At 31.3% G+C, this 24,495-nt stretch overlaps 1 protein-coding gene across 2 annotated transcripts; it reads left to right on the forward strand.

Annotated features, from left to right (window-relative positions):
- Positions 1-452: 452 nt before the first annotated feature.
- Positions 453-22,613, forward strand: LOC106062006 (ATPase family AAA domain-containing protein 2-like). 2 transcript variants are annotated; one of them, XM_013220261.2, is made up of 30 exons: positions 453-644; positions 2,903-3,009; positions 3,341-3,381; positions 3,803-4,206; positions 4,434-4,550; positions 4,717-4,816; positions 5,426-5,656; positions 6,087-6,189; positions 6,359-6,475; positions 6,559-6,673; positions 6,791-6,932; positions 7,850-7,998; positions 8,439-8,687; positions 8,803-8,893; positions 9,022-9,166; positions 9,309-9,478; positions 9,815-9,998; positions 11,901-12,087; positions 12,220-12,405; positions 12,506-12,641; positions 14,463-15,437; positions 15,956-16,152; positions 16,587-16,746; positions 16,847-16,969; positions 17,608-18,240; positions 18,356-18,586; positions 18,692-18,849; positions 19,129-19,198; positions 19,304-19,536; positions 21,227-22,613. In XM_013220261.2, the coding sequence occupies exons 1-30, from the start codon at positions 543-545 to the stop codon at positions 21,296-21,298; spliced, it is 5,928 nt and encodes a 1,975-aa protein (XP_013075715.2). In that variant the 5' UTR covers positions 453-542; the 3' UTR covers positions 21,299-22,613. The 2 variants fall into 2 exon arrangements, with proteins under 2 accessions (XP_013075715.2, XP_013075717.2); XM_013220263.2 differs by lacking the exon at positions 14,463-15,437 and having other exon boundaries at positions 454-644.
- The last annotated feature ends 1,882 nt before the right edge of the window (positions 22,614-24,495 follow it).

Genomic DNA, 24,495 nt, shown 5'->3' on the forward strand with positions numbered 1-24,495 from the left:
TAAAAAATATTCTTTTTTTTTTAAATAGGCCTACTTGATTGTATATTGCTTTATGACATTTAGGCCTACACGTTTAAAAAAAATCAAAGAAAAAAATTCTGCTTGAGATTTCTTAGATCTAGACTAGATCTAGACTCTATAGATCTAGATCTATAGATCTGTATCAAAATCTAGTAAAATTTTTAAAATAATAATAATAATAAGGTAACCTAGTAATATCCAGATTTGGCATCGTTTTATATATAAAGCTTTTATATGGAAGTACTAAAATAAATTCATATAAATTTTTTATTAAGTTTTTTTTTTTGCTTAATTTTTCTATAATTATTTTCATAAAATGAAATTAATGTAAGATTAACTACAAAATAGAAACCTATGCTCAACTTCACGTGGAAAACTACGTAAAACGGTCAAAAACATATTTATGGCCTGAAATCAATCCGGTAACAAAATCTGGTCAAGTCACAACTAATTGTAACTGTTTTGCAATAATGACTGTGTTGTATTATCCATTGTTGACATTGTGACAAAGGCCGTTAGCAATGGTAAAGACAAGACATAGTGTTGATATTGACGTTGAAACACCTCCGAAGTTTCTCTCACTCAGCAACGAGAAGAACCGATTGTCTAATCGGATCAGTGATGTAAGACTTGAACGCTAAGCCTAACAGTAGTAACCGTTCAACTTTTCTTCAGTTCACTCGAATCAAATGATGTCAAATCATTCACATTCACTGTCTTCCTCTTCACTGGTCTTCAGTATTCAATCAATATCAATGACAATTTCAATAAATAGAATAATCATATTTCTTCATATTTAGATTATAGTCATATAATGAATAATTGACAAACACTAAGTGACTAATAAACTAATATAGTGAAATCACATCAATTATCATTATGATTATCAGTATCAAGACAATAATTGACAATATGAATATTAATATAATTATAAAAATAATAGAATAAATAAATAGATCTAGAATATCTAGATCTAGAATTATTTAATACAATAACTAACTGAATAAAACAATTTAACATTATATATCTAGTTAATTATTGTATTATTATTTATACTAATTATAAGGAATGTAACAATGTTATTGTTAGAAATAGATCTATATCTATCCTATTCGGACTATTCCTAGACCAGTACTAGAGCTCTACTGAGACTCTACTGCCTATACTATAGTTATAGCTATTGAACTATTCCTATAATTAGTATAATATAAAAAATAGTATAAGTAAAAAAAATAATAAATATAATAGTATAATATTATAGATCTACTATAGTTATAGATATTATAGTTTAGATATTAAGTATACTAGATTCTATAGTCAGTGCTTTTTTTGTAAAAAAAAAAAAAAAAAAAAATAGCTGCCGGTACTCAGTGATGGATTGCCTAACTTTTAACTACCAATTCCCACCTGGATGCAAGCTAAATCACAACTGCAAAGATACTAAATGTCTAAAACAATTTTATTTTATAATTAACCAACTTAAATTGTTTTGTTACTTTATATATAAAAAAATACTATTTTAACAAATTAATAATATAATAAATTAATAATAAAAACGTTAAAATACAAGAAAAGTAATAATTTTTTCCCACATTGAAAAGGTGCTGTACCTGAGCATGCCGTCACAAAAAAGCACTGCTTATAGTTATATACATCAGTACATCTATATCTAATCTTTGATCTAGATCTTAACAAACTATAATATATAGATCTCCCCCTCTAGAGATTTATAATAAACATACAAGTTTTACAAATAGTCTAGAATCTAGATTTAGATCTATATCTATATATAGATCTCTAGATGTTGAACAATGAATCTAATCTTCAGATCTCCTGTCTAGATCTTAGATCTAGATAAATAATTATTTTATCTAGATTTAGTACTACTAGATCTTGTCAGTCTGTGACTAGATCATTTGAATTTTATAGAATCTAATTTTAACAATTATAAAGTATATATAGATTCTATATAAATAATCTATTTCATCAATTCTTTTTTCTAACAGCTAGAAATTCAAGGCATTTATTATCACACTTTTAAACTAATTTTACTTGTATCTAAGACTGAAAAAAGGTCATCTGTTTTTGTGGCCTAGGGTTAACAGAGGGTGTCATGTGGCTAGCACAATGACCAACCGCCTTTACTTTTCACCAGCTGATGTCAGGTACCCATTAGAGCTGGGTGGACTCAGAGGCGCCCAAAGATCCCGAAATTAAAAATCCAGGTCTTCACAAGGATTTGAACCTGGTACCCTGGTTCAGAAGCCAAGCGCTTTATCGCTCACCCACCACACCTCCATCTAAGACTGAAAATAAAAAGATTTATTGCTGCAGGGGTGAATGACTGTAAAGAAAATAAACATATTATATATACACATATAGGAAACCCAAGTAAAAACAGAGGATGTTTGGGCCATGAGGCAAACAAAATAGACTTAAATTCAAATTGGTTGGTGAATTGAATGTACTTCTCCCACACACACACATCCCTTTTTCTCTCACACATAAAAATATCAAGGCTTTGTGTGTCACATCTAATATTCATGACTCCTCTATTTGACCCTGATGGCTCCCTTGGCTCATAATCACTTATCAAATCTCTTCCACAGCAAATAGGGGGGGGGGGGGGGGGAAAGATCTTTTTAGTTAAAAAAAAATGTACTGTACTAGATTATTAATAATAAAAAGAATTCAATTAACTTGGTTTTCCAGGTCTCACTTGCTTTTAGTATCTATTCATTTGTACTTTTTAAAATCTCAAACCTTAACTAAAATCTAGGAGTCTATTTTTATGGTGGGTCTTTTGAACATTAAATTCAAATGTAGATAATATTTAGTTCTAGATATATAGAGAATTTATAAGTAATTTATTATTTTTCAGGCTGTTGAGAAACAGTCAACTCGTGCTTATGGAAATCAGAGTCATGACTATAACATTTTTGAAGAGAAAGTTGTAGAATCTCGTTTAAGACCTCGAATAGGACCAGGGTAACATTATTTTTAAAAAACTTTTTTTTTTCAGCTTCCTGCAACTTTGTGAGTCATTGTTTGAATGCCATATGGATACAAATTGTAATTTATGTTTTTTTTATTCCAAGAGTTTAGTCCTTTTTTAATTTTAGTTCTTTCCTTGGAATTCAAGTACATCTTGATTTTTTTAGTAGGGCCTACACATAAGGAAAATGGATAAAGCAAATGTTGAAAGTGTAATCTTTTTGTATGACTGTGAGAGACCGTAATTTTAAAAAATGGACACACTTTCTGCTATTATAATGGTTATGAATACTCTTTAGTCCTACATTCATTTGTTTTTTGACAGAAGGGCTTATAACTATCTAGATGAGGATTCATCTGATGAAGGTAAGTGATTTCTTTTCTGCTTACAAATAAATTTAAAGCTCTTTGCAGTTTTTTATGACTACACAGCAATAATGGAATTGTAAGGGGGAAAAAAACAACTCTGAGAAAGACTTTGTTCATTTTTATTTTTTTCATAAGTCATCATTTAATCACTAAAATCTTTACTATATTTTATTTTCAGTACTAAGAATTATATTCAATATTCTAGCATAGTGAGGTAACTCTGCCATCTCCAAACTATGCAATTTTTTTTTTTCACTATTAATCCTTTTTCAAGAAATTGAATATTGTAGTTTTAATAATGTGGTTGCAATTTATGTTTTAAAAGTTTTTTTTTACAAAATCATTGGTATTTATTTGTGTAGTTGGAATGGTTGCTGTGATTATTTTGTTTTTAATTTTTAAAAAAATTCATATTCAGGTTCAATACAAAGGCAAGCTCAACACTTGGGGTATACTAGGTCTCGTCAAGTTAAGCAGGAAATGTTAGATAAACATGAGGAGTCTTTAAGGGGCAATTTAAGAAGCAAAAGGTCATTTCAAGAAGATGCTGATCAATCTGTTGAAGATGAGGATGAAAATGATGATGATAATGTTATTCAGAAAAGAATTCTACCTCGATTACGCAAGGATAGTAAAGAAGACAGTAAAGACAGAATCTCTTTATTAAGCAAAAAGAAATACAATAGAAAGAGCAATCAGTCAGATGATGATGAAGGGGAAAATTTGACCCAGGGATTAACTGCTCGTCAACAGCAAGCTTCTGAAGATGATGATGATGAGGCTGAAAATTTAATACGCAGAAGCTCACGTACTAGACGACAGGTAAATGTGAATTACACTTTTTCTTCCAAGTATTTAAATTTAAAAAGCTTATTTATGTTAAAACTATCTTAACTTTCTCACTACAGAAAAAATCTATAGCTATATAGATTTCTTATTAAACCCTTTTGAAACAATCATTCTATTCATTACACTTAAATCACTCATCTAAATACCATTTGTATATATATCTTTTCTTTTTTTTCTTCTTCTGTTAATGAATATGAAAGGTTTACGACACACTAAATCAGTCATATCTTGTCAATTTACCTGGTCAACGGAAGCGAACAACCAATGAACAAGATCATTCTGATGCCAAAGACCAAGATGATAGTGACGATAATGAAGTACTGTTGTTGTTTTTTAGTACTTCAATTGTTTAGATATTTTTGAAAAAAAAAATCACTTTGGTGATTTCATTATATGAATTTTAATACTATAATATATGTTATTTGGCTTTTTTGTTAAATATTTAAATTATAATATTTATGTATTAAAAAATTTATATTCCAGGAGTTTTCAGACATGTACAGTCGTGTTAAAAGAAAGAGAGTTAGAGTCAAAAGGAATATGTATGGAATGCCTGTTACTGAAGATTCTGACTCTGGTCCAGGTAGTTCTTTAATGAAAACTTATCTTTCACAAAGTATTTATTTATTCAATGTTTTTGATAGCATTATTGGAAAAGGGTACAGATTTAGTGTTTGGTAGGCTAAGTCATTTGTCATCAATGAGGACAAAGAAGGCCTTATTATGACAGATTTAATGAATATACAGTGACCCCCAAAAACCCCTCTATAGAATCAGAACTATATGGAAAGCTGCCAGATCTGGAAACCACTGTGCAGTTCATCTCAGATATAGGACTACTCGTCTGAATACTCCAACATAAGTATGAGAACGAATAAAAAGCAATCAGTATGAATGCTAAACATCCAATAAAAATGTTTACATAACAAGTGTTTCTTAATTTCGGAAAATAAATTCTTTTCATTAATGGAATTCCCTAGAAGAATGGATGAACTTGGATTGTTTCACTGCAAACAAATTGGATCATTAATAACTACAAAAATATAAATATATAGGTGATACATCAATTATAACACTGTTATTAAGATTCCATCACTAATTTGGCCATTATAATTGAATTAATACAAAATTGCTTATCTTGCAAATTGCTTACAAATAAGTTTAAATGTTCTGAAATGTTTATTTCTTCCAGAATTACGAAAACGAAATAAGAACAACAACAAAGATGATGATGGCTTTGAAACTGAAAGTGAAGATGAGGAGGGGGATGTTCTAGAGAAAGAGGATGCTATCAATAATTCTAGTAGAAGAGTCACAAGACAACAAAATGTACCTGTTAAAAAAAAGGAACCTGTCATCGTCAAATCTTATTCATTGAGAGAGCATAAGCCTCGGACTGATTTGTATAAAGCTCCCCTTGAAGGTAATGATTGATTTGTCATAATTATACATACATTGCATTGTTAACACATGATTTCATCAAAGCTGCTTCATTAAACCTAATAATTGTTAATGATGTTTAATATGAAACAGGATATAGATGTTTTAGACACACTCATAAACTATAAGCTTAAACTTAGGAAAGTACAAACAAACGGCTATTAATTTATTAACTCCTTTTAAGGAGAATGTCTGTCAAGTGAATGTAATGGAAGAAATTATTGTTATAAGTTACAATTATATATAAATTTATTATTAATGACTTATGTTTGTTAAATACCATGCTTGTTTATGCATACATATAGCCATAGTCATTTTCTAAAAATTAGAAAAATAACCTAGTTTTTGTATATCTTGTGAGGTCATGCTCACAAATTTGTAAAAATATTTTTTATTTTGTTTTTGCTTATTAGAAAGAAAAGTCAAAAAGATACATAGTTCCATATTTATAGGAACCCCTACAAAGAAAAATGCTAGTCAAACCTATCACTCCCCAGCACAAAGGCGAAATATCAGGTAAAAACTTTTGACTGTTAATATTGAATACTTCATTTTTGTGTTATCTTTTGTTGATGTTGAGTTTGTATTTCAAGATGTAGAGTAAGTGCTTGGAAGGACAAAAGATCAGCTTTTATTCTAGTGCCTCATTTATATTGAGCATTTTTTATACTTGGATTTGTCTTAGGAAAAGATCAGCTTTTCACTCTAGCTCAAGCTCTACATCATCGTCAGATGGTGAAAGTAGTGATGAGAAAAGTTTTAAGCATCGCAAAGCTAAGAGCATGGCAAAGGCTCGAAACAGGTAAGTGTTGTTGTTTTTTCCTATAATTTTTTTTTGGTCATTTTTAACTCTACTTGACTTTTTTTTTTTTTTCATTTCTCTAGGCTTATGCCCTTGAACTATTCTACAAATGCCTTACCACCATCAAATATAGTAATAGATAGAATTAGGTCTGGAGCAAGTCTTGCTGATGTAGAGCCTATGACTATAGACAGAAATGTATGTAAAAGTCATATTACTTGAAAAATGTTACAGCTTACAAGTTTTAGTACGTCATTGGTATTACTTCTAAATTATTTGCTTCTTAAGAGTGTTTTTTTTTTATTGTTATTTTAGATAACTTTTAGCAGTATTGGTGGACTTGGTAAACATATTCAATCTTTGAAAGAGATGGTAGTTTTTCCACTTCTGTATGACAAAGTGTTTCAGCGTTTTAATGTAGACCCTCCTAGGGGTGTATTATTTTATGGACCACCAGGTAAATATTTTTTCTTTATATTTATGAAAGTGAGTATAGTTTTATAAATCGTCCCAACAATTTCAATATTAATCATGTTTTGTGAGCTTTTTTTTAAATAAAAATATGAACAAAGATGTTTAATGTCTAAAACATAAGCAAATATACAGCCCCTTTAAAAAACTGTATTTATAAAAAGATTGTTTATTTTATGCCTTTGCTGTTTGTTCGATGCTGTAATTTTGTTCTTAAAATATATAACAAGATGAAAAAGATAGTGTAGGCAACTTTTTTTCAAAATTGATAGCAAGAGCTGTCTCTAAGAAAAAGAGGAAAGCTGATGTTTCATCTGTTCATTCTTTTTAAAAGATAAAAAGAGACGTAGTACTAATTCTAATATTCTATTTTTGTTTGACAGAAAGTTTATTTTGGGAATATATCTCAATTTTTAAAATTTAATTGAAAAACTGAGTGATCAAGTACAAAAAATAGAAATTGTATAGTATATGCATATATATAGAGAGAGTTTTCAAATCTGATTCCACCATTTCATACTTAAACTAAGTCCAATGGCTGCTTTGGGTCTTTTGAAAGTGAAACATTTAGTTATAAATTGAATGTACAAATGTTTTTTTATACTCATACAGCTTTTAAAACCAAGATTTAATTCATACAATATTGAATAGTGATTTAGGGTCATTTGTCTCACAACAAATGTAATAGAAAAATCACATAAAATATAAGAAAATTCTTGTAAAACAGTACTGCCCAACCTGGTATGGCTTGTGGGCAGAAGTTTTGATGGGGCCTGATAACACCAGATCATATACCTGATATGACTTGTGACCCATAGGTTGGGCATTGCTGTAGTAGTGTGTTTACTTACTTAGTATTTTGAAGCAGCAATTCATACTCTGTTTTAAAATGTTTGTTGTTAGGAACTGGTAAAACATTAGTAGCACGAGCCTTAGCAAATGAATGTTCCAAGGGTGATCGCAGAGTGGCATTTTTTATGCGTAAGGGCGCTGATTGCTTGAGTAAATGGGTTGGTGAATCTGAAAGACAGCTAAGGATTTTATTTGACCAAGTAAGTACAATACATGTTTTTACAAAGCTAACATCAACTCACTCTATCTGGTACAAATTTTGTACATTTTATTTCCTCCACTTCCCATTCTCAGTTCAAGTTGAAACTTTGTACAACTATTCATTGTTTTTTTTTTGTTTTTTTTACAACATGTGAATCAATAAAAAAAATTTACTAATTAATTAGTGCTAATTAATTAATTTTGTTTTAAATAGAAAAAGGTGAAAAATATTGCAGCATTGAGAGATATGGTAGTAATCGTGTTGCTTTTTCTTATATAAGCTTTGTTGTTGATTTTTTAAAGTATTTTTTTATGTTTTGCTTGTTGTTTCATTAATTTATACCCTTACCAATATTTTTTTTATAATATATACTTGTATTTGTATTTAACTGCTTGCATTGATAGTTTTTTTACAAAAAAAAATTCTTAATTGTCCTAGGCATACAAGTTTCGCCCTTCCATAATATTTTTTGATGAAATTGATGGACTGGCACCTGTGAGATCCAGCAGGCAAGATCAAATCCATAGTTCAATTGTATCAACTCTCTTGGCTTTGATGGATGGTCTTGATAATCGAGGAGAAATAGTTGTCATTGGTGCCACTAATCGTATCGACTCATTAGATCCAGCTTTGAGACGTCCTGGGCGATTTGACAGAGAATTTTTATTCCCCTTGCCTTCTTCTGAGGTAACGTTTTAAAATAAAAAGTTTAACTTTCTATTATTTGTGTATTCATTTTCAAGTGACAGAGTTATTTCTACAATTTAATTGTGATCCAATGTTAGAGTCATTGTACTTTCAGGCAAGAAAGCAAATTTTAAAGATTCATACGGAAAGTTGGAAACCAAAATTAAATGATCATTTTATAACTGAGTTGGCAGGGAAGTGTGTTGGTAAGCAGATTTTGAACAAAAATTCAACTGAGTTACAAATTTAAACAGTTTTATTATAAGCATACAGTAGTTTTGTTTCTGCAAGTTCTATTTTAGATTTTTGTTTTTCAATTATGTTTGTTTTATAGGCTACTGTGGTGCAGACCTAAAGGCCTTATGCACAGAAGCTACAATGTTGGCTCTTCGTCGCAGGTATCCTCAGATCTACATGACCAATGATGCTTTAAAAATTGATGCTACATCTATCAATGTTTCGGCCAAAGATTTTTTTGAGTAAGAAAAATGAGTAATAGTACTTTCTGTAGCATTAATAATACATAGGTGTTGAATAATTTTTGTTTTCTTTAAGCACTTCTCATTTATAGCTCTAATAGAACATTGTCATACTAATCAAAATGATGTTTATTTGTTTCAGTGCTGTTGGTAATATTATTCCCACTTCTCAGAGATCTGTTAGTGCTCCATCTCGTGCATTACCTTCAAGAGTTCAGCCTTTGCTACAGGGACAATTAGATGCTGCATTCAATGTTCTTAAAGATATATTCTCTCCCTGTGTGACTCAATCTTCATTTTTAGATGCAGCTGGTATGCAATTGTATCTAATAAATAATGGTGTGCTTTTAAAGTAATATATATTATATATAAGTAGTAAGTTAAAATATTTATTTTGTTTCTCATAATAAAATACCTATACATTTTCTCTACATATATCTCATTTAAAAGTAGATTTTTTAAATTTGCAATTTTATTAAAGACTTTTAATTGCCTAATAAATATTTATGACATAATTACTACTATTGCTGTAGAAATGCTTTTTCAAAAGTACTTTTTGTTTTATGCACACATATTACTTTTTTAAAGCTTTCTGGTGTTAATTTTTTTTTTTCTTACTTTTAACCTTAAAAATGGTATTAATTTCAGCTATGCCCAATCAAGCACAGTTAGTGGGTGAAAATGATTCTTTGTGGGATGATTTAATAAGTGACGAGGATGAAAATAGTCCTTCAATATTTGTTCCTTCTACTTCTAGCAAAGGGAAAGCCCTTAGAAAAAGTACAGAAGAGACTACCAGTACTTCTAAGCTTGTGTATCTAAACTTTGCAAGGTAAACTTCAAGCTTCTTCCAGCATTATGATTCACATTGTGAATCTCTCACATTATGACAGAATTATTCACTCATTCTCAGAATGTTGTCATTAAATTTGTCTAAAAATGTTCAATGTGACATAGAAAGGTATAAAAAATATATTTAATAAAAATTAATTTTATAGAATAAACAAATATTTCCCTTTCTACATTGTGAAAATACAACTTCCAATGACAACTCACCAACTCAATCAAATATTTGTTTCCTATTACATAGGAATAGAATAATGCAAAAAAATATATTTAGCAAGTTCACATTTAAAAAACAACATTAAACAGAGAACTGGACCTTATAAGTCACAACAAGTAAGGAAAAAGGTCTATTAAGGAGACTACAAATTGTAGCTGTCATTGTTTTTAAAGCAGACCCCGCAAATGGAAAAAGACGCTATTTGTTTTGTGTGGCTTGTCTGTCTGTCCGTCCCGTTTAGATCTCAGAAACTAGAAGAGAAAATGAAAATCGGACATTGTGATATTTTAGATCATTCAAAGTTCTGATGCAACGGCTACTTTTTTCTTTTCCGAAAGTGAACCATCTAATTTCAAAAATTATATATATGCAAGCAGATTTTAAAAAAAAATTACACCACTTTTAAATGAAAAACTTCAGGGGAGGTAACGTTTTTTAAAAGGTCATGGACTTCTTCATTAATAATTCAAGCTTCATTCATAGATTTGCGCATCTAAGGTCACAATGGTAAAAGTTTCAAAGGTTCATTATAAAATATATTTTCCATTTATTAACTAACTCATTGAATAGAATACTGATACAAATGTTGTTTTAAAATAGAATTTTGATACGAACTTCGTTTTAGTTATAAGTTTTAAAAAAATTAAAAAAACTACTTTTATAGCGCGCAGTTATGACATATCCTAATTATAGGGGCCTACACTTGACAGTCTAAATAAGACAAATAGAGCCTAGAGATCTAGATATATTTATAATAAATGTATTAATAATTTGAACAAAATTGTAATTATTAAGGCAATAACTTACCTTCTGACAGCTTTGGGGTGCAGATTTATTTATTATGTAAACAATAGTATTATATTAAGAAATGAATCGGATACAAACAGCATAGTACACCATTAGTAATGGCATTACATGGTAACAAAAGGTCTACTATTTTTTATCATAACATTGGCCTAGGTCTAGTAATTTTAAGTTTAAACTTGTAAATTCATACGAGTTCTAGCCTAGATATAGTAGATTCTATATCAAGCTCTAGTTCTAGACTTAGATCTTGAATCTAGATTTAGATCTAGATCTAGCTAGATCTATGTCTAGTTTGTATAACAAATGACAATGGAGATATTAATTTTTATTTTGTGAGGGGAATGTCTGGTCCAAGTAGACCTACTCCAAGTCTTTCAAGTCATTCATATCTAGCTCACTACCTAACTAAAATAGGTCAAGAATTTATTTTTTTTCGTGTTGCCAATTTATCTAATTTTGTAAGAAGAATAAATCTTTTTTAGTTTCTCTTTATTAGATGTTATTAATTTTTGTATGGATAAGGTTAATTATTATTATTTTTAAAAATATAAGTGTACGCTAAATGAATATATGAAGATGTGGAGATGCTGTGACTGAGTGGTAAAGCACTTGGAACCAGAAGTCCAATGTTCAAATCCTGGTGAAGACTCTTGGTAGACCACTTCGGGGGCCGATTTTCAGTTTGTTTCCACACAAACTGTCTTTGTAACCTTGTTTGTTTTGTTCTTGTTTTTTCTTTTATAACTATATTTTTTAATATGATTTCTGTATTTCTTAACTTTCCAAAACAAGTTTTCTTAAAGATGTCTTGTTAGGGTGTTCAAAAGTTTTTGAAGACTTAAATCTTCCATGTTTCTCTAATAGACCTGCGACAAGATGTCCTTTAACTTTCCGTCCTCGTTTGATGCTGGTTGGAAGAAAATGCCAAGGTCAAACAACTTATATTGCCCCAGCAATTATTCATAAAATGGAAAATTTTCCAGTTCATGTTTTGAATCTTCCTGCTTTATATGCTGTCACTGCTAAAACACCAGAAGAATCCTGTGCAAATGTAAGCAGGATTTTTTTTTTTTTTATTTTTTTTTTTACTTTTTCCTAATTTTTTTGGAAGCATGCCAATGATGTTATTGAGAGTTGATGGAATACAATGTTTTCTTACACTGTGTTTTGATGTCTGAATCAGGTATTTCAAGAAGCCAAGCGCAAATGTCCAAGCATTATTTACCTGCCTAATGTTAATCAGTGGTGGGATTCTATGGCAGAAACATTGAGAGCAACATTGCTTTCACTTGTTCAAGACATCGATCCATGCTTACCACTCCTTTTGTTGGCTACCAGTGAACAATCATATGATACTTTAGATACCATGGTAAGCTTGAACAAGTAAACTAGTCATTTCATATTTTTAAATATTGATCATTTTTATATTGTTTTAAATTTTTATACATTTTTTCTTGAATTTCTTTTAGCTCCAAGAACTGTTTTGTGACTCTAACGGTGAAGTTATTGAAATGAGGAATCCCAATGCAGATGAAAGAAGAACATTTTTTAGTGACCTATTAGTGGAACAAGCTTGCAAGCCTCCACCCCAGAAGAAGAAAGCAGGTAAAACTAAATGTTTTAAATGATTGCTAATTTTTTTGTTTTTTTTAAATACTTACACCTATGCACATTAATTCCAATTAATACTTCTTAGGAAAACAAATGGTGTAGCAGTATGCAAAGTAGAGAGATTGCCTTTCAGTATCTCCAGTGTGCTTGTTCAAGAAGATTATTTTTTTTACCATATTATTAAGTATATAAAATTATGAAATGTGTTAAAATAATTTATGTGATTTTGATCTAATTCCAAAATTTGTTGTGTTTGACTATCCTCATGCACTTGTAACCACCATTACACATTGTCCTGTCTCCTAAAGTATCGAAATCTCTTATCAAGCCTATATTAAAAGGTCATGTTTAACTTTAAACCCTGAGGACATGGAAAGTACAAACTGGTATTAAAATGTCCATTGAGGTCATATTGTCTAGATTTGTTTCACTTACTTGTTCCAGTCTGCATACAGCCATAGGGCTGGTCAGGGTATAACATGATCAAGCCCACCTTTGGCCACAAGCCCACTCTCTTGCTGATCCACTTGTCAGCAGTCTTTGAAACATTGCTATTGTAGATCCTCCTCCAGCTTCTATCATCTTGACTTGACTGAACACATCTATAGTAGTTGGTCAGTCTAGGCACACATTGTTTTGGATATGGACTATTCAAGGGCTTTTAAACATGTACACTTGTTCACTCAAGGATGTTAGTTGGCAATTTGGAATTTTGTCCAATGAGCGATTTGGCATTTTGTGCTATTTTGTGTTTTCCTGGCCACTCACTACTGAAAAGTTCTCCATATTGCCATCCATCACTAGAACTGCAAGCTTCTTGGTGGACAAATATGAAGTACATTAGGCTTATTGAGATCATTAGAATGAAAACCCAAATATTGAGTGCTTAACATCAGATTCAATTTGTGGATAAAATCAGAATCTTGTAGTTTTTTTTGATTCATTACCATCTTTCTGAGGACATATAAGTCACAGCACTTCTGCAAGCATTTCTATATGCACATGCTCTAAACAAGTCAAATCAGAGCTTCCTGTACCACTTTATTTTATGCAATGATGTGTTGACTTGAATTCCTGATGCAAAATTACTAAATATTTTCCATACTCTCTGGTGTAATCATTAATCAGAACTCATATTTTAACAAATTTTATTATCTTAGTTGTATTTATCTTTTGTTTTTAAATGTGACTAGAGCTTTATATGTAAACTAATGTGAAATAAAGCTCTTAAGCAAAGGATTGTTTAAATTATTATTCCTGATTTCTGTCCTTTCAAATTAAAATGACATTGCTTGTCAGAATTTTCCTTCAGAGTTTTAAGGACAATTATGCAATTGTGGCTGAGGGACATAACTGCTTGGCTACTTGAATCCTAGCTCAAACTGAGTCTTTGTTTGCTATGCATGTGATGGCAGCATGGATAATTCTCCCAGATAATACTTTACCCTCATGTCATCAAAAAATATTGAACCACTGCACATTTAGGCTACTATGGAATGAAAGATGCAATACGCAAAAGCAATTTTTTTTTTTAATGTAAATTTAGAATTTTCTTTCTTTTTTTTTTTTTTTGGTCATTTTAAGTCTGAATTTTACTTTGTTTTTTGTTTTTTTAATTACAAAAGATCAGATTTTTTTTATGAATGTTAGCTTATTTACTTCATATATTAGAATTTTTACAAACATTATTTTCACCTAAATTGTCTTATACTAAACTAAAATTAATGAAAGCACAGAAATTTTTATTTAAAATGCCTTATTTCTTAATTTTTTAGGAATTTATTAAATGGACCAACAATAATCATTGTTTTTCAGGAGTGTTACTGCCTTTGGTAAAAAAAACTGTTTCTTTGAATAAAAAAGACAATGATCCTTTGCTTAGCAAAGTCCACTCTAAAATATGTAGGTGTAAAAAAGCAGACAAAGGAGGGAGAAAAAGAAAGCATTCTTCAGCTTCTCCTCTTTCCAAGTCTTCTAAAAAGGTCAAAGTTACAAAGTGCTCGAGGTCCAAACCTAAACAAAATTCATCAAGGACACACACTATGACTTTGAGGCCAAGAGCTAACATTGGAAAACTAAACCGTAACCAGTCTGCCAAAGAATTTGATCATATAGGTGTGGATAACAGCTTCAGTGTACTTCCTTGCTATTCAAGCAATCCTAGAACTAAGAGTGAATTGGTATTCAATGATCAGAAATATAACCAAGACATACAACAAAGTAAAAACTGGAAACTTGCTAGAAAAGGATTTTCCATGACCAGCCGCTATGAGCGCTATTTTTATCGATCCCTGAGAGCAGAGCTAAAATCTGTGGGAAGTTGTACATTGTCCAAGTTGTGTACTTGGGCTGCTGGTACTAAAGGAGACAATCAGTTACAACATAGCAGTAACATCAAATCATATGACTTATCTGTATTGTCTTGTGGATCTTCTCAAATGCTATATAAAGAGAACTCTGACAAAAGTGACAACTCAGAATTGTTAAGAAAAAGTACTGCCCAAATGTTGCCCTTGAATCTAAAAGATCTAGAGAATAGTGCCAATAGAATTTTGAGTCACACTTCTTCCAGTACAAGCCAAGGTTGTAAAGATACAAGTCACACTACTGCCAGTGCAAGCCAAAGTTGTAAAGATACAAGTCACACTACTGCCAGTACAAGCCAAGGTTGTAAATATACAAGTCACACTACTGCCAGTGCAAGCCAAGGTTGTAAAGATAACAATTTTCTCAGATCAACACCAAGTAGAATTTGCTATAATTTGCGACACAATAGTAAAGAAAAATGTGGTAAAACATTTTAATTTGAAAAATGTTTCTCTCTTGTTGCAGAATTGAATTTTTTTGTTATTCTCCTTAATTTTTTTTTTGTTTTTTTGTTTGTAATTATCATGCACTTAAATTGTCAGGGTTACAAGTTACCTTAATATTATTTATTTCTTGTTCATCACTGTATGTTGAATTAATTGTTTCTCTTTTTTTTTTTATTTATAGAACAATTTTACAATAATTAAGTGAATCTTGGATGAACACAATTTTCTATGTCATAACTATACTTACATATATTGTACATACTTTTAAAGCTTGTTTATATTGACATTTTATTTCTTACAATTGTTTTTATATATTAAATTATGTTTGATTAAATGCCATGTATGTTTGCTAACTGAATCCCAAGAGTAACCTGTAGAGGCCTTTTATGCCAGCTATCATCTGTAAACTAGAAAAACATATTTAAATACTGTCATATGTAATAGAGTTAGAGCTCCCCAACACATTGCACATAATCAAAGCTTGTTTTCTTTCAGCTCAAAGAATGCTTGAAGTTCTACCTAAAGCTGAACCGCCAAAGCCCACAGAACTAACTAAGCAAGAACTTGATCAATTGTTAGAAAAAGAAGAACTTACATTGATGGAATTGCGCATCTTTCTTAGAGATGTTCTCAATAAACTGGGCAGTGACAAAAAGTTTTCTATATTTGCTAAACCTGTAAACATTGAGAATGTAAGTGTTACAATGGAATGAAGTGGTGATTATGTCTTGATATTATCAGAAGTTCAATCTAATGCCCAGAGTTCAAAGTCTGTGTGGGCATCTTTGTTCAGGGGAAGAGTTCCTCTTTATCAAATAAAACTGCTCCTCAAGTAGAAATGATCAAACACAAACTATAAACACACAGTATAACTTAATGTCAATAATATATTCATAAAAAGACATAAAATGAATCTTAACCTTCTTAATGTCTTCCCATGTATTTTTACTCTCTAAAATTAGCTTCTCCAGCAGACAAGAAAGAACCAGAAACCTATATTTAACTCCCTCTTTTTTTAGTACTATTGGAAATTTACTGTTGTTTCTCAAAATGTCAACTAGAATGTATAAATCTATAAAACCTCATAACCTTTTTAATGTATTTTTGTCATCATCATATGATTTAGGCACCAGATTACTATGACATTATTGAACACCCCATGGATCTATCAACTATGATGTCTAGAATAGACCTTCATGAATATGGCACAGTAAGGGCCTTCATGGATGATATTGATTTGATATGTTCAAATGCTTTAGAATACAATCCCAATAGAGGTGCAATGGGTAAGCAATGATTTTGTTGAAGTTAATTTTTAAAAGTAAAGAATATTTTAAAAATGTAAGAAAATAATCATTTGAAATGTATTTTATCTTTGCACTTAAGATCGCATTATCAGACACAGAGCATGTGCTCTAAAAGACACAGCTTACGCCATTTTAAAAACAGAATTAGATAAAGACTTTGAAAAGACATGCGTGGAAATAGAGGAGTCCAGAAAACGAAGAGGTAAATTTATATTTGAAATATTGAATTTTCTAGTCAATTTTACTAGCCATACTGCAAGTTTTTTTTTGTTTTTTTTTTTTAATTCACCTCTATTTTAAGAATAATTCTTATGCATTTTTTATTTTCATTTAATTATAAATCAACTAGACTATTAAGCTGCTGGACAAAAAAAAATTATAATTGGGTGAAATAATGTAAAATGGATTTGTTTTAAAGTGACATCTGCTTTTAAGTAAACATATCTGGGTCACGTTTTTTCCTAATGGAGAGGAAGGTCTGAATGAAAGATAAAATAAGATGATGGTGGGGTAAAACTACAGTTTTTATGAAAAATGTTGTTGTTTTTTTTATACTGTAATGTTTCTTGTCACCAATGGTCCTTTCTTATAAATAAAAATTAGTAGACTGAAAAAGGTTAGCATCCTGTTTGGTACAGAGAGCTAGAAAAAGGGTAGAGAGAAGTTTTTTTTAAACCTTAAGCTTTGCCAAAACTTGTTTAAATATCAAATATTTCTTTATATTATAGTGGGTCAATTATCATTTTATCAGAGACATGATTGTGCTGTCTGTTATTTTATTTTTAATATTGTTGTTAGTTTTTCTCCTTAAAACTATATTTTTGTAATGTTTTATTGTAGGACACAAATCTTCAACCGTTCCCAACTTTTACTACACAAAGCCTCAGTCCCAGCAAATGGCTTCCAATAAAAGTCAAAGTGTTACACCAAACTACTTGGAAAATGCAAAACAAATTCGCTCCATACCCAAACCTGAAGGTGAACGCTTCAGCAGGAGAGTAAGGGGCCTCAATACTGATCCAGTGCCGCCTTTGGAGGCGGTAGAGAAAGTCTTCAAGCTGTCTAGACTTTCCGCTTCTACTGGGACAGAAGAAAGTAAAACTAATGACAAAGACACCTTTGAATCCAACAGCCAACCACCTGTTGACTGTAGCAATAAGGATAACCTTCCCATCTCTTCCAATCAGGCTATATCTTCAGCTAATGCAGTCAAATTGTCAGACAATAAGGAGATGACAAAAGCTCAATCCTCTTCCTCAAGTGCATCCAAGTTGAAGAAAAAGAAAGACATTTGGTGCAAGCCACGACGTAAGCGTCCAAAGTGTATGATTAAGTCTGAAGACGCTAAACAAGTCAATAGTGAAATGGACATAGATTTAGTAAAACAATCCAATGTTCCAAGTGAAGTTCAGAGTCCCTCTTCTAGTCATCAAATATCTCAGCAGCTTAGAATAGACACAACTGAACTGGAAAGTAAGATATTTATTTTGACTATTATGTCTTTATGTTTTTTGTTTGTTTATTAAAATATACATTTGTTTTAAATTAGCAAAAAAAAAAAATATTATTCTATTTTGGGCTATTTAAGTTTCTGAATCAAAAGAGGATAAAAGTAATCCCAGTGGAAGATCTTCCGTCCGTTTAAAAAGCCCAGAGGTTAGTCCCAATAGAGTAGTCACCAGAAGAAGTAGCATGAGTCCAACAAATTGTGTTCTGAAAAGTACAGATCCTGGATCAACCCATCATAAACAAGATAAAATAGATGATTCAATACTGCAAGTTGACCAAATGAAACAGACAGAAGACAGAAATCATTTAGGTAATTCTTAACAAATAGTCTTATTTTAAATTGTATGGCTTTCTATAAAACTCTAGAACAAAATTGTTTATTTTCTTTTTAATATAATAACTATCTTTGAATTAGGTTTGAAAAGACAGACATCAATAGGAAATGAAACCCATGAAAAACCCAGTGCTGTTAAAAGATTAGATTTAGAAGCTGTAGCTTTGGACAGTGGTGTTGGTAGTTCAGTTGAGAGTAATGGTGATTCCAGAGACAGTATAGATAACCATAAAACAGAGGTTAGACAAATTTACTGTTTCAGCTTTATAAAATACAAATGTTCATGACATCAATGATTACTTATAATTCTTATTGGCAATGACAATCAACACAATTGTAGGATGTCATGATAGTGTTAAACATGCCTTTTGCAGAATACTTATAAATAGTTTTAAAAATATCTTCTCTTTACATGTATTTGTTTGGCATGTTACAAATTTCATCCTTTATTACTCTGATAAAATTTTAAATCGTCAGTTTTTGTGTCAGCGCTAATGTACTTTTCTCTTTTAACTCAGGCATTGTCCAAGCAAACAGTTCAGATCAATACTAAACAGACAGTACCGGTATTTGAGAATTCGCCGCATGGTAAGTTATTTTTGGATTGAATAGGCATTATATATATATATTTATATATCCTCTTTTTTTTTTCTTCTTGTTTATCATGAAATCTACATAAAAAATTTATTTCAGATAACAATCAAAACTGCAATAGTGATCTGAAGAATGCTGATACTGTATGTACAGTAACAGATGAATCAAAGAAAGAGTTTGTTATAGACAAGAATCGCTTGACGGCATTGCTAAATGTACTTGTGTCCAACACTGAAGGTTTCAATGTTGAGAAACTTGAAAGAATCTATTGTCAACTGACAAGTGTAATATTTCATCACAGACATAACTACAACAGACTTGATATGATTGAAGTAAGTGGAAACGTTTCATTGAGATAGTGCATAGAGCTAAAAACTGTTCTCTGAAGTAGATTGTAAAGTCTCTATTATGTAATAATCAATATAAGGGTTTCAAAATGTTTTTTTTTTTTCTCTTTATTCCAATTTTGATCTACTGTACAAGTAAACCAGTTCATTCCAGCTTACATTTTTTTTGGATCTTAATAATTGATCTCTTTATATTGAACTTCAATGATTAACTCAATTTGATAAAACCCATGTAAAAAAAAATGAATAGGTCTACTGTATCATGTAGTAAAAGTAAAGTTCCCTTTCGATCTTGAAATCTATAGGGCAGATGATGTAAAGGACATTTGTTCTGTGGCCCACGGTTAACAAGGGTGTCATGTGGCTAGAACAACGACCAACCGCCTTTACTTTACCCCAACTAATGTTAGGTACCCATTAGAGCTGGGTTGACTCAGAGGTGCTCTAAAGATCCTGAAATAAAAAATCCCAGTCTTCACCACGATTCGAACCCGAAACTCTCGGTTTGGACAGAAACCAAGTGCTTTACTACTTAGCCACTGCACCTCCTCCGCAAAGACATAATTAAATATCCCTCATTCTTTAAATCTTTTTGAAGCAGAACACTTGTATTAGGTCTAAGTCATATTGATATCAAACAGAAATAGCTTTTTGTCAGAAATGTAGTCTTACATCATACATGGTTGGCTGCCTGGTTGTGCGGTTTGCGTGCTATACTGTCATTTGGATTTATCCGGGTTTAAACCCTGCCCGCTCCCATCCCCTGTCGCCCTGCGGGAGATTTGGACTAGGAAGATAACTATCTTCAACTCTGAAGGAACATCCGAAACATGTAAAACAAACAAACAAACATACCTAATATATCTTTTCTAATCAGCTAATGTTCAACACATTTGAGTATATATCTATCCAGTGCCTCTTTTTCTGTCAATTTTGAAGAGCTTTATGTCACAGTATACTTCAAAAGTAGGCTACCAGCAGCTTTTCTGCCTTCTATTAGATCGCCATACAGAATGTCTTGTGGAAGTCGACCTTGTGGCATTCTGTGAAAATGACCAAGCCAGCCAAGACGTCTATTGCTGATAACAGCGTGCACATCCTGGCACCCTGCTCTTAGCAGCACTTCCTCATTGGTTATTTTATCTTGCCACCTTATTTTAAAAATCTGCCTTTATCATCAGAGGTGGAAGATAGTCAGCTTTTTTTTCCTGCCAAGAGTCGGTTGACCATGTTTCACTACTGTGTAGAAGAGTCCTCATACACAGGTCCAGTAGTCAGCAAGGTATTGTCCCACACTCTTTTATGCAGCCGTGACATGGTACCCATTGCCTTGGCTATCCTATTGTTGCTGTCTTTATCCAGTAACACATTGGCGATGATGTAGCCAAGATAACAAAAATGGTCAACTATTTCTAGTGGTTGGCCATTAATGGTCACGTGAGGTGCAGTGCTAGTATTCTGACTAGTACTTTGATCTTGCTTTAAGTCAAACCTCTGGCATGCAGCTGATAGTTTGTCAACCAAAGTTTGAAGCTGAGTAGCATATTCAGCAACAATTTTCCCCTATTAGTACCTTCCTAACTTCTTCAATACTGCTCCAGAACTTGTCATTTACTTGATTCTAATCTACTAATAAGTTAACAATTGTATAAGGAATTTTTTTGTTTTGTTTTAGGAAATGGAGAAAAAAGTTCAAAGACTGATTAAAGTCAAACAGTTTGGACCATCAACATCCAGTAAAAAGTGACTTGTTATCATCTAGTGCCAGATTTGCAGCAATTTTTTATTGGTCTATGGCTTGCACCATTCAGGGAACTAACGATGTTGGTACAAGCCTTAGCTCTTCCATTATCTTTGAAACTTTTGATGTGTGCCTGACCTGTTGTATTTATTTATTTGACTATGCTGTGTACAAATAACCTCTAAGGCTGAGTATAAAGGCAGCATTTTTCTTAGTGCCAGTTACTTGTTTCATTCATTTGTACTTGTAGATATTAAATACTCGGACAAGTTTGTCTAGCTCTAATTGTATGTATAGCATAATTTATAGCTTGTTGACACTTCACTGATAGACTTTTTAGCTTTTTTCTTTCTTTGAACTATTACAAAACAAAGAACTGTAGATAGCACAATAATCCTCTAATTATTTTAATAGCCATTTGAGGAGGAAACTAAAATATACAGCATTACACTTTTCCATTTCTTTTCTATCAGAGGCAGCATTTATTAACTATAATCCTTGTTGTAAGCTGGTGTTGGCTCTAAAATGGCATGTTTTCATTCCAACTGGATTCCTAAATACACCTGTTGACCATACAGCTATGTTTCAACCTCAAAATAAAAGCCCCTGTTGATCCTACAGTTATGTTTCAACCTCAAAATGGACTAAAAGGTCAACACTAATAGTTTGTCTACATTGTAATGAAATCATTGAACAAAAAATTCCTTAGGCATAATTTTTTTTGTTCCTTTTATAAATGAAGATAAAGTGTAAGGTCTAGTCTTGTGACTGATTTGTTAGCACTATCACTTTATCACCTCATGTTCTGTTGTTACCAATGTTTAGTGTGTGTAATATGTTTACTTGACAATGACAGGTTGGACTAGATCATGTACACTGTTATTCAGTACTTTCAACCCATCTAGAGTACCAAATTATATGCTACATGTGGACACATACATAATTTTATTTTATTTAGATTTCCCATCATCTAGAACATTACAAAGTCAACCAGTCTTTGATAAGCATCATTCATCTTGCTCAATATCTACAATGTTTTAGTCCTGACATTTTTATCTGTCCATCAGTTGATATAATGGCAAACAAGATTAATCTATAGATATAATTTATATAATTACATATTTATTATTGTTTTTATATCTTATATATTTACACCTCATCGAACCAAATTTTTATCATTGATCTCATACTTATTTAATAAAATAGATTTTTAAATCTTATACTGTCAGCGAGTTTAAAGAAGAAACAAACATTCAAACTTTCAGAACTCTGTAGGTTCCAACAGTTACAGAAAATAAATATATACCTTTTATAAGACTTGGTTTGGATTAGTTTGTTGTCCTTATCTTCTGTTGAGCTTATTGTCAATTATGAGTAATGACTGTGACTGGTTCCAGTGTTGAGCATTCAATAGCACAGTAGTGCCTTGAAAGTAATCAAAAAAATGTCCAAGTCTAGTATATAATGTCTTGGTCGGAATTTAGTATAAAATTGATTTCACTAGTTGAAAAAAACATTTTAGTTCTATGATCTGTGTGGAGGTAAACGTGGACATGCTGATGGTTCAAATGAAATTTTTTTTAGCGGCCCCCGAAAGGGGAAAAGACTCTTATTAGTTTTGTGTGGCCTGTATGTCCGTCCATCCCGTTTAGATCTCAGAAACTAGAAGAGAAAATGAAAATCGGACATCATGATATTTTAAATCATTCAAAGTTCTGATTCAACGGCTACTTTTTTCTTTTCCAAAAGTGAACCATCTATTTTTTTAAATTATATATGCAAGCAGATTTTTCAAAAAATTACACCACTTTTCAATGAAAAACTTCAGGGGAGGTAACTTTTTTTAAAAGGTCATGGACTTCTTCATTAATAACTCAAGCTTCATTCATAGATTTGCGCATTGGTACAAAAAAATTTGCATCTAAGGTCACAATGGAAAACGTGTCAATGGATCATTATAAAATAAATTTTCCATTTATTAACTAACTCATGGAATAGAATACTGATTCAAATGTTTTTAAAAATGAATTTTGATACATAAGAACTTCGTTTTAGATATAAGTTTTAAAAAAATACATACTTTATAGCGCTAAATTTTGACATATCCTCGTTATAGGGGCCTACACTTGACAGCTAAATAAGACTAAATAGAGCCCAGATCTAGATATATTTATAATTTGAACAAAATTTTAATTATTATGGAAATAACTTCTGACAGCTTAGGGGTGCATATTTTTATTTATTATGTAAACAGAAGTATTACTTTAAGAAATGAATCGGATACGAACAGCATATAACAAAAGGTCTACTATTCATGATCATAACATTGGCCTAGGTCTAGACTTAGATTTAAATCTATACTTAGATCTAATTCTATACAAGACTTAGATATATGATATAGATTATTTATAGATTTACAGTCCACCTGTATTTTTTTTTAAATCATCAAATCTTTTAATTACTTTTCGTTCTGATAACGATGAATCCGATGATAGTAAAGTAGATGTTTTGATTGCAGAAACAGCACATTGACTTCTGGAATTCAAATTCCCTAGGAATGTGCATGCGTGTTAAGATGGGTGGGAAGGCTGATTAAGACTTAACAAGACATTTTTTTCAGTGAGTATTTTAAGGAACCCAAATCTTTGGTCCTCAAACCTGTATTGATGTCTTAACGAAACATCTGTGTGTTAACATGTTAACCTAGACAGATCCCGGGAACTGTGCCCAGTAAATTTCATATTTAAAAAAAAGGGGGGGGGAGAAAAATAAGTCAAAGCAAGATATATAGCTTAGCTACTAGCACACTTAAAAAAAAAAAAAAAAAAAAAAAAGCTTCTTTAACTTTTATGATTCAAGAGTAATTCCCCTATTGGAAGCCGTTAGCTCGCTCAATGGAAAGCTGATATCATGCAGTTTTAAGCGAATTACAAATTAACGGTTAACTTTTATTTTTCATTAAATTAACATATTTTCAAAGTAATAATATCATAGGGATATTTTAATTTAAATACAATTGTAAGAGCAGGAACAGCTGAGGTAGTATATGTGATCGAGTAGGTTCGATCTATAAATATTTCAATTTCTAATATTAAACTATTTATCTAGCTAAATAACTTGCTGATGGTCTTCTGTATAGCCTGCCTGCCTACAAAAATCAGAGTCTACCAAGCAGTGGTTCTTTCAACCCTTATATTTGGATC

The sequence above is a fragment of the Biomphalaria glabrata genome, chromosome 5 (genome assembly GCF_947242115.1).
Source record: "Biomphalaria glabrata chromosome 5, xgBioGlab47.1, whole genome shotgun sequence".
In the NCBI taxonomy this organism is placed as follows: domain Eukaryota; kingdom Metazoa; phylum Mollusca; class Gastropoda; family Planorbidae; genus Biomphalaria; species Biomphalaria glabrata.